The sequence below is a fragment of the Nanorana parkeri genome, unplaced genomic scaffold (assembly GCF_000935625.1).
Source record: "Nanorana parkeri isolate BGI_ZX_2015 unplaced genomic scaffold, ASM93562v1 scaffold244, whole genome shotgun sequence".
NCBI lineage: Eukaryota > Metazoa > Chordata > Amphibia > Anura > Dicroglossidae > Nanorana > Nanorana parkeri.
Window position 1 is genome coordinate 1,292,609 of NW_017306512.1, and position 11,435 is coordinate 1,304,043.

The 11,435-nt window shown below is 39.8% G+C and overlaps 1 protein-coding gene across 1 annotated transcript in view; it reads left to right on the forward strand.

Annotated features, from left to right (window-relative positions):
- Nucleotides 1-11,435, forward strand: part of LOC108787153 (cytochrome b5 reductase 4) — a 78,712-nt gene that overhangs the window by 14,770 nt on the left and 52,507 nt on the right. Inside the window, exon 5 of the mRNA XM_018556626.1 lies at nt 8,012-8,063. Within this exon, the coding sequence (XP_018412128.1) occupies nt 8,012-8,063 (52 nt within the window). The remainder of the gene's footprint in view (nt 1-8,011; nt 8,064-11,435) is intronic.

An 11,435-nucleotide genomic window follows, 5' to 3' on the forward strand; every position in this document is an offset into this window, starting at 1 on the left:
TGCGTGTAAGTTGTGCGGGTCAGTACACAATCTCCCTCTGAACTCCTCTCCGGTGTCAGAATGCAGGAAGTCATGTATATTACATCACTTCAGCATTCAGCTGTCATTCCCAGCTATAGAAGCCGGTGAGAAACTGGTGAAGCAGATCTCTGCTTCAGCAGCTTCTCTGTGGGTCCCTAGGTGACATTAGGGGCCTTGGAGACCCCTGATGTCTCCATAAAGAGGACCTGTCATGTAAATTGGCTATCACATAGGGGACTTCTTATCCCCCTATGTAATAGCAATAAAGTTAAGTTAAAAAAAAAGTTAAAAGAAGCATAACAAAATAAAATCACATATTAAAAAAGAAATAAAAATGTAAAATTCCCCTATTGCACATACACAAGCAAACATGAGTTGGGTGCGCCTACTTGCGAAAACGACGATTGCGACCATTGCGTCACAAGTTACATATCAGTCAAGCAAAACAAATGACAAATGCACTCAACAAGACGCGTATCCAAACCTCTGTTGTTAACATTAGTGGTGAGACAAGTTTTTTTACATGCTGGCTTGTGAGTGTGCCATGATAACTTTCTACTGTTTTACTGTTTAATGCCCATTTCGTGTGCACCTTGCTGTATGGCTGGTGATGAATTGTTGAGTGCGTTTGTCATTTGTTTTGCTTGACTGATTTGGTGCAGTGATGCATGGGGGTTCTCAGCTGCCATTGGGATGTGCGGGATCCCTTGTGCGTTCCTGTGCCTTTTAAGGGAGGTCGGACTTCCTCCTGACAAACCTGCACCCAATTTTAAATCTTCTGCCCCCATGTGCTCCAAGATGGAGACTCTCATAGTTTAGAGTTAGGACCGCACTAAAGAGGTGCCTTGGCGCGGCTGTCGGCTTTCAAATTTTCTGCAGAAGACGTGTATCCAAACCTCTGTTGTTAACCTTAGTGGTGAGACAAGTTTTTTTACATGCTGGCTTGTGAGTGTGCCATGATAACTTTCTACTGTTTAACACGTTACATACCACCGTGAATGTCGGATCGCGAGTGATAATTCAAGGGCCATTAATCTTTGATAACACCAAAGTGATGAGCAGTAAAAGCTTTTAAAGTGTCACCTATGGCCAATTTTGGGTGTGGTAGTTTTTTGCAATTTTGCGGCGCGCACGCAATTTTAAAGCTTGACATATGTGATGTCTATTTACCAGATGTGACCCCTGTCTTTTATATTGTACCAAAAAATGTAGGTGATAATTAATGTAATAACATAGGGAAACAGGGTTTTTTTTCAAAATGTTCAGTTTTTCTTTTTTGTATATTGTTAAAGTTAAAAACCCCAGTGGTGATTTTAAATACCACCAAAAGAAAGCTCTGTGTGTTCCCAAAAAATGGTATGAAATTAATTTCAGTACAGCGTTGTATGACTTAATAAATGTCAAAGTACTGCAGCACTGAATACTAAAAAATGGCCTGGACAGGAAGAGGGTTTAACACCCTGGGTCTTCAAGTAGTTAATGCTTACCGTTTGTACTAAACATCCATTCCAGCCTGAGATGTTGGCTGCACAGCAACATTTTAAGACCCAGCTTCACTTAGTATTTTGATTGTGCCTGCTTAGTACTCATCATAAAAGAGCATATTTAGCAATTGAAGCTTGAAAGCCACATACAATAAGTGAACAAGCGTGCTTTTATTACTGTATTAATAAAGTTTGATGTTTTAAGAGGCTTTTAAAGAATCTAAGTGGGGGGAAATATGCAAATACGATGTCGGAATTCGTATAGATTCACAATTTCTGCTAATGCCATGGCTGAATACATGATTGTAGAAGGAAAAATAAAATTAGGCATAATTTGCCATTATTTTCCAGCTGAATGATATTGTTTTTCTTGGTATACAGAGCTATAGGCGAAAATATTTATAGCAGTATAAATAAAAATTTTTTTGCTAATTTTTTTATACAGCCACAACAAGGCAAAAACATATACATGTCCACACAAACAAACATAAGAAAAAGAAGAAAATTTCCTGAATTACCAATAGCGCATAACAAATATCTATACAAGACTGACTCCATAGATTATGAACCCAGGAAAAAGCCTCAAACAAAAAAAAAGGAAATAAATAAATACAAATAAATTGGATACCCTCTTAATAAAACCATAATTCCATGTTCCAAAACCCTCCCCCAAAATTCCCACCCTAAAAGGTTCATCGAGCTGTAATCAATCCAAATATCCCATTTACTGAGGAACGCATTATGATTCTCTCTACCTATTGCTATCCACTTTTCAGATTCCATAATACAATTAACCTGCCTTACCCAATCTGATCTTAGGTACCTTTTGGCTCTTCCAAAATCTCGGTATTAACCTCTTTGCTGCATTTAGGAGATGAGGCAAAACTGTAGCTTTTATATTTAGCCTTTGACACAGGCATCAAATGCAGCAAAAAGACCTCCGGAGACAGCGGGAGAGTCTCACCCAAAATGGTCTGTATTTGTTCTCAAATATCTTGCCAAAAATGCAAAACAATACCGGCGCCTTCAAATCCAAAAAGAGCCCAGCAGTAAAAATACAGCAAACACGGTGGAGGCAGCTCCCACAGATTAGATGGAACACCAGTCTATGAGAAAAAGAACAAAAGAGAGTGCCTCCATAGTGTAAAAATGTTATTTAATAGTAAAAACACGCAGCTCTAAGGCTGTACTTACAACAGTTCGGTAGAATAAAAACCAGTAGAATAGGGTGAGAGGACGGAACCCCTGGCAGGGAGAATCTGGAGCGATGTAAAACACCAGTAACCTCGATCCCTGTATTGATAAACGGTTAACGCATTTCTGGGGCACGCCCCCCTCATCAGATGAAGGGGGCGTGCCCCAGAAACGCGTTAACCATTTATTAACATTTAACATTACATTAAACAAAAAAAACATAACATTTTTACACTATGGAGGCGCTCTCTTTTGTTCTTCTTCTTCATCTTGCCAAAAAGGCTTAAGCTAAGGGCATGCCCACAACACATGTAAATATGTCCCCTGTAGACCACAGTTCCTCCAACATAGAGGAGAGACATTTTGATAAATTTTCCCTAGAGAATATGGAACCCGATACCACCGGGTAAGCACCTTATAATTGGTTTCTTGGACTCTGGAATCTATAGATGAATTATGGGCCCACGCTAGCTAGTATTTGATCCTTCTGTATGTCCAAAAAAGTCACCCCCATGTCCCTCTCCCATTCTCTCATAAAGTGCAAAGAACCTTTTGAGCTTATTTTCAATAACATTTAATACATAAGAGATAGAGAGCAACTAGGGGGAGACCTAGAATCACATAATTTGTGTCCCAAGTGGCCTAATTAGACTAATATGTTCCCGAAGGAAGTTACTGAGTTGTTGATAGCGCCAAGCATCTAAAGGCAATGTGCCCCTTTTTTCCCTCAGTTCCTCCAATGGGATAAGAGCGTTCCCCACCATAAATCTGCCCAAACGAACATCCCCATTCACCACCCAAGTCCGAAAATATAATAAGTGCCTTCCTGGTATAAACCAGGGGAAACCACCAATTGGTGCTAAAGGGGATATATTAGGGACCAATTCTCCCCTTTTATTTACTGTATCCCATACCTTTAAAGTGTGTGTAGTCAGGGGCGATACTGTGGCTGCCAAACCTCTACTGGCCGATGGTAGCCAGTGGGCATTAGCTACATTTCTACCGGCCATATATTTTTCCAACAGAACTCACTGCTTATCCTTCTCATAGTACTGCCAATGTAGTATCCTCTGTAATGCAACAGCCTTATAATAAAGAGAGACATCTGGCAGTCCCAAGCCGCCATTTTGTTTGCTGCGCCTCAAAATATCATATGACAACCTTTGTTTTCTGTTACTCCACACAAATGTCAAAAACAAACTACGTAGTTGTTTAAAAAAAAAAAGACGGCAATCTAATCGGTATTGACTGTAAGAAAAATAATATTCTCGGCAGAATGTTCATTTTCAAGATATTTATGCGGCCTAACCAAGTAAATGTGGTTTTATCCCAAGAGCCAAGGTCCTTAGTAATCACTGTATACAATGGTACATAATTAAATTCATACATTTGTCTCAATGAACTTGAAAGCTCAATTCCCAAATAACGAAAATGCTGTGAGGCACATTTAAAAGTAAATGAGGACTTCAAGCTATGACTAACGGCCGGAGATACATTTAATGGCAACATTTTTTACTTCAAATAATTAATCCGAAAATTAGATATATTACCATATATACCTAGTTCTTGTAGTAGATTAGGAAGGGATATCTGTGGTTGAGTAAGGAAAAATAAAATATCATCTGCGTATGCTTATAATTTATGTTCTTTATCCCCTACTTTAATTCCATGTATGGCTGAATTGTTTCGAATCTTAGTTAAGAGGGGTTCTAACATTAATACAAATAATAAAGGAGACAATGGACATCCTTGTCTCGTTCCATTTTGTATAGTAAATGGGGAAGATACTAAGCCATTGACTCTTACTCTAGCTTCTGGTTTACTATAAAGTGCTGCAATTCCCTGCCTTATATTCGCTCCTATGCCAATTACCTTTAATGTCTCCTCCATAAACATCCAATCCACCCTATCGAATGCCTTTTTAGCATCTGTTGACAATAAAAGACATGGTGGAGAAGCCGAACTAGCTTCTATCCAATGAATCAGATTAAGAGCTCTATTAGTATTATCGCGTAATTATCTTCCTTGTATGAAACCTGTTTGATCTGGATGTACCAAGGCTGGGAGGAGACCTCTGAGTCTATTGGCCAGTATCTTCGAAAAAAATTCACATCTGTATTGAGAAGGGATATTGGTCTGTAATTTTGGGGTACAGTAGGATCTTTGCCCTCTTTAGGTATTACTGATATATATGCTGACAGAAATAAGGGTAGTATAGGTTCTCCAGAAATAATTTTATTAAATAATCTACACATCTGGGGGCCTAATAGCAATAAGAACTTTAAATAATAAGCTTTCGTAAACCCATCAGGTCCCGGACTTTTCCCGTTAGGGAGGCTTTTAATCACTGATTCGATCTTATGTACTGTTATAGGCCTATCTAACTCCTCAGCCTGCTGGGCTGACACTTTTTTGCTATTTTCCATCTCCAGGTGCGTACGTATAAATGAGCGCTTGTTATCTATAGATATTGGAGATCCTTCTCCCGGCAGATTGTATAATGCAGCATAATATTGCCGAAAAACCTCCAATATCTTAGAAGTATGTTGGACCATATATCCCGAAGTAGTTTGCAACTTTGATATACAAGTCCGGGTTCTTTGTTTTTGTAGTGCCCTTGCCAACATTTTGCCACATTTATTACCATGTTTATAAAATGTATGAGATATAGATCTTGCACTTTTACACACCCGTTCTTCTAATAATCAAGTTAGAGCCGACCGCAAAGACTCTAAATTCTGCTCATCTATAGATGAGCCATTTCTTTTATGTTTTAATTCTGCCACTCGTAATTGTTCTAATAATGTAGCCAACTCCTTCTTTCTGGCCTTATTCAAATACGAGACCCTTGAGATCAATTCTCCCCTAATAACTGCCTTATGGCCCTCCCATACCGAGCTCCAGCACCTCCCCAGCCTTATTCAGGGCAAAGAAAGATTCTATGGCTTTCGTAACAAGACCTGATGTAGTCATGCATTAGACCTGTTTTCAATAACCAAGCAAATCAGAAAATGACTTCCTATTGATCTTAGAGGATAGCTCAGATACACAATGGTGTACAACTTTGTCCATTTTTAAACTACTGTACTTAAAATGTAAAAAAGAAAAGTAAACCAGAAGAAAAGAAAGAGAAAAAGACCCTATATACAGAATGGAGTGAAAAGGAGAGGAAAAGAGGAAGAAGAGCAGAAAAAGGGGGGTTAAGAGCAGAAAGGTAGGGGAGCCCATTTAGGCATCTCCACTTGCTACCACCCCAGCACCTGAGTTCACGCTCAGGGATCTTTATACCAGGGAGGAAGTGAATTATGCATTCACTGGGTGTATCAGCAATGAGCACTTGTGTTTACTCGAGAAAAGGGAGATACATGCTGGGGTAGGCTGCCAGACGGTCACCTAAATCCACATCCTTCAGTTTGTAAATGTGATATCAGATTTCTTCCCCAAAAGTTCAATGTTTAGGGCATTGCCAAAACATATGCAAAAGTGTCACACCTCCTGCACATAGGCAACACCTGCGGCCAAATTTTATGTAGAATCGTAGGACCCTGTACCAGCATGTTGGAATTTTATATCCAGATTCCTGAAATCTACCTGAGATGGAGGACCTGTAAGCAAATGACAACATAGCATCTCTTTGTGCTAGTGTAAATTGGGTTTGGATGTCTCTCTCCCACTTGGGGGAAAAAGCGGAGGAAGAATTGGTCCCAGGGGCTCAAAAGTAGAGAGTATGTGTGGGCTAAGGCCTGTCTAAATGTACCCTTTTACCCTTTTTTTTTTTTTAGCACAACATTTTTCATAAGGGGCAGTCCCACAGGTGGCGTCAAACTTCTCCAGTAAAGTGCTTAAAAAATGTTTTATCTGGAGCTCTTCTCGAATGCTGTTGATCAACCCAGCCATATTAAAAGTTGATTTATTGTACACAAATGCAGAGAGTATAGCGCAACACAGTGCATACTCTGAAGTGCTTGCTCATGACTGAATGATTGAAGCCCGCACAATTTCATTAATTTTTTTAAATCATTTTCAAAGAGGAGATTGACTTTGGAAGTAAACATGATCTACTCATTTTGTAAACCAGGGTCTCTGTCTGGTTGCCTGTGGTTTATTGTTCAGTGTATGAATTATTCATGGCCCAGCTGTGTTTATTGGTGTTGTATAACTGTGAGAAAGAATTCTCACTTTTTCTAGCAGTATTACCATTGGGACAGCAAGTCAATGGAATTCAGACAGAGGTTCTAACTCGTCTACACCCTGTCTGAAACTAATATGGAAAAACAAATGGCTGGTGTGCCATTTTAAGTCGGGTATAATGCATTTTAATCACAAGTTTCTATGCACACTTTACTATATTATGTTTTGATTTTTTTTTTCTTTTGTTTGGCCATTTTTTTTTCTTAAAGTCTCAATTTTTTTTACAGGCTTAATGTCGGCAGGCAACAAAGCAGCACAACATCTAAATGGTCAGTTTGCAAAGCATTTACATATGAAAATGTTATTTGTTGATATTATTTTATCCCCTCTTGCTTAGGGTGGCTGACAGACAGCATAAGCTTGTGTTTGTATTGGCTTTTTCTTAGTATCACATTTGCTTACTGTGGAAGTGTGCCCAGGAAGCAGCACTGCATGATAGAGTAAAATGTTCCTCATATTGTTAGTGCTACATAGTACATTACCAAGGGGTGTATCTATAAAATATTCTCAAAGCCATTTGTCCTGCGAATCTCTGTGAATGGGGGCAAAAACAAACCTATTTAGGATAATTTTTCTAATGAAATATCACAAAAATACTGCATTATTCTTGCTAGATGAAGCTGAAGAGCATAAGAAATAAATACTTTGTGAAGGTGCTCCCCAGCTCTGTCTAATGGCCATATTACAGTATTTTCCAGTGGAATTCCTGATATCAGACACATACTAATATCAACTTCCAGCTGAAGTAAAGAACCATGGTGTGCCCCCCTCAATCAACTATTGAAAGCATGTGCCAAGCTGCCTAATAGACCCACTCCTTTTGGGAAGTGGGGGTGTAGAACCGTTTTCAACTTAGAGCTGAGATTTGCATATATCACATTGTGTTGTGCTATGCTCTCCGCATTTGTGTTATGGGTTCAGAGGTCCCAGGGCATGGAAGAACTAATTTTCAAAGAAACAAGCCAGTGTCCAAGTACCTGCTACCGAGCTAATCATACACTTTTTGAAGACCGTTTCACTGTACAGAGTAAATTGCATCTAACCATGATCTGCATTATTTAAAGGTTAATGTGGTTCTGCACAGTATCCTAAAAGCATGTTTTATGGTAAATATTCTTTAGGTGCAGTATCTGAAAGCCAACTGCCGTATGAAGATAAACCATTTCACCCCAGGTTAGTCTGTGTAGCATGAAGTATCACCAATTTTGTGTACATTTGTGTCTGGAAAGATTAAAAGGGAGTATTCAAAATAGTGATAACGTGTTAAGTGATAGTTTAGTAAGAACATAAAATTATATATGCTTGGGCCTTAAAAAAAGGCATATCTGTATAACAAATAAGTCAAGGCAACTGGACTTGCTGTATTTTTTCTTGAAGACGTTTCACTGGTCATCCAACCGGCTTTCTCAATTCTAAATTGAGAAAGCCGGTTGGATGGGGGGGGAGGGGGGGTTATGAATGGCAGAAGCAGCTTAAATTATTCAGGAATATTTTGTTCCAGTGTCAAATGTCATTTGCAAAATAAATGTGAAGCTAAGCAACATTGAGCAATTGTCACTATGTTGCCTTGAAGAAGGAATCCTGCGTGGCCCTGGAACGTTGGCAAATTGACGCTTGTGACATGTTTCTTCAATAAATAAGCAAAATAATTGAATGCTTCTTTCCACAGAGTGCTGGTGATCTCTGTTTTTACACCCCCCACACACACACACTCCTTTTTAATTTTTTAAAAATAGATTGACACAATAAATATATATTCTACATGCACAATGAGACAGACTGAAACCGTTGAAACCATTAGGGTCTGTGTCGATGGGCTTTTGTTCACTTCAGCAGGTTTTACATTTCCATACAAGTCTATGTGAATGCAAAAACTGCTTGAAGCAGATCAAAAGGTCAACAACAGGTTAAATGCACCTCTCAATAAAATCTCTATGATCTCAGAAGCTCCTCATACTGTTGCCATAGACACAAGCCCAAAGCCTATTGACACAGGCCCTTAGACGTTTGCTAATAAATGCATTTAGCAGAATTTATGACTAGAGCCTTTTTGTATATGCAAAGGCAGCTGTGCTGTGCCAAAAGCCTAGCTAATCCTCTCTTGTCAATGTTTATCTAATGTCCGCTTCCCACTTGAGAGTATATTTGAGGGGAGGGAGCAGGACAACTAGAAATGAGCAACTTAGGGTAGATAACCAATATCTTGCAAGTGTTGGTCCTGATCAGATACCCTCGAATTTGGTGGAGGTAGCCTAATGTTTTGTTCCTAGGTACCTCAGGATCGCATTCTTCATAATATAATGAGATTCTTTTAAGGGTTTTAAATATTTGAGGGTAGTGGTAATGAGAAGAAGCTCTGTTGGTAATACTACTTGAAAAGGCCAAGTGAGTCCCAGCCTGGGATAAATAGGGGATTTCCTGAGAAAGCAGAAAGAGGTAGGTGGGGGCACATTAGCTGATGCTGTTGCATATTCTCAGGGAGTGTATTGTATTGCAAAGTTGAAGTTTTTTTTTCTTAGGGCATGAGGGATCTATAGGATGCTGGACACATAGATAGGGGGGACACATGTAATAATGCTAATTGCAGCTTTTACTAGCATGGGCAATATGGTAAACCCAAGGCTCTCTGAAGTTTGTTTGGGTAAATAGTTTTTTTTGGCTACTTAATGTTCATTTGGAATTTGATCAAATTCCAAATGAACATTAAGGCCTCATACACACAGGACATTAGCCTGTGGCTGGGGATTCCTGCGGAAAGAACAGACAGTGTATCTACAACCAAGAGCAAATATTTAACCTCTTGCCGTCCGCCCGTTAAGAAAAAACGGACGGACGGCTGACTCCTATCTGCGGGTTGCCGTCTGGCCATTTTTTTCCTGCTCGCGCGTAGATGGGAAGGGGGTTTAACACCGCGGATGTCAACTGGTTAATATATTGCAGCTCACTGGTCTTTTAGATGTAATGGCTGCATTATTTGTTCTTTTATTTAGGCTTTATTTCCTTTATTTTTACCTGATGATCCTACCAGTAAAACACTTCCTGTCCTAGTGTGACAACGCTCACTCACTCTACTGTATCTGTAGCACAGGAGCATTGTTATCCTAGGACAGGAAGTGTGTTTTGGACTCTTCCCGTCTTTCATAACATAGGGGAGTGTTAGGATTTCAGTGCAGTAGAGGCAGAGTACACGGGGAATTAGTGGCTCATTGGATTTCTGCAGGATTGACAGGTATTTATTGCACCTATCAAACAGATGTTAAAAAATCCTTTCAGTGGTTTATTCAACAAATCTAAGGGAAGAAAGGAATGAAAAGTTTATTATTAGAGTTTACTTGACAGTTGACAGTTTCACCCTCCTTAACAAGCCCAGACATTTAATTCACAGTTTCAACCCCCTCAACCAGCCCGGGCAGATTGTTCACTATCTGTACTGTGACCTGGCAGAAGACAGATCAAATACCACAAGGGCCATAAGCTGACACTGACATTCTAATTTGATAGAGAGAATACAAGTAATAACAACATTCCTGACTGGTTCTTTTTAAGCGGTGGGTCTTGGACTAAGGTAGTTAGAATAATTAAACCCTAGAAAATATGTAATATATTGCAGCTTACCAGCCCTTAGATGTGGTAGTTGCATTTTAAACAAGCAGAAAATACCAGTTAATTATGCCAGAAATGCAGTGTACTTATCACTTTCTGTTAACTAACCTGGAAGCAGAAACAATTGTGTAAATATTTAAACCCCCTAACTAGGGATGTCCCGATATCGGGCATTTTAGTATGCCCCGATACTAAAGGTTGATACCGGCCCTTTACATTTTTAAACTGGATCGGCTGCCTGAGGTCCCACACTTGCTGGGACCTCAGGCAGCCTGCTGGGGACCTGGCAGTAGCTGTCTTTGACAGTACCTGTCCGGTCCCACATCTTCTCCTCCTCTTCCTCGGCGCAGGCACAGCACTGGACAGCGCCACACCGCACATACAGACCCAGCACAAGACCGGCACCCATCCATTCAGCTCACCACCCACCTTTTGGGCCAGCACCCGCCCGTTCAGCCCAGCACCTGCCTGTCCTGGTGAGATCTGCACGCCGCCTTGGTGAGATACTGCCCTAAAATCATTAGTCTGTATTGTTGTAGAAAAAAATGTCACATGCCCCTTTAAGAAAAAGTATCGGTAATTGGTATCGGCGGGTACCTGAGGGAAAGTACTTGTACTCGGCCTTAAAAAAATGGTATTGGGACATCCCTACCCCCAACATTTTCCATGTAATGGAGCTGAACAAAGACAGACATAGTTGTAGTCCAGCCTGGATGGCATCGGCAGCTATGGCTTCCTTAATAGATATAGTGTAGAGTAGTAAGTATAGCCACCCAGTAATTCTGTTATTTGCAGGAATACCAGGTAGAAATATAGGAATAAAAGCCTAAAAAAGAATAGTAATGTAGCCGCCGCATGTAAGAATTGGTAAGCTGCTCTATAATACATGTATGTTTTTTTTTTTTTTTTTTTTTTTTTTGGGTGTTCAAAATTATTTTTTTC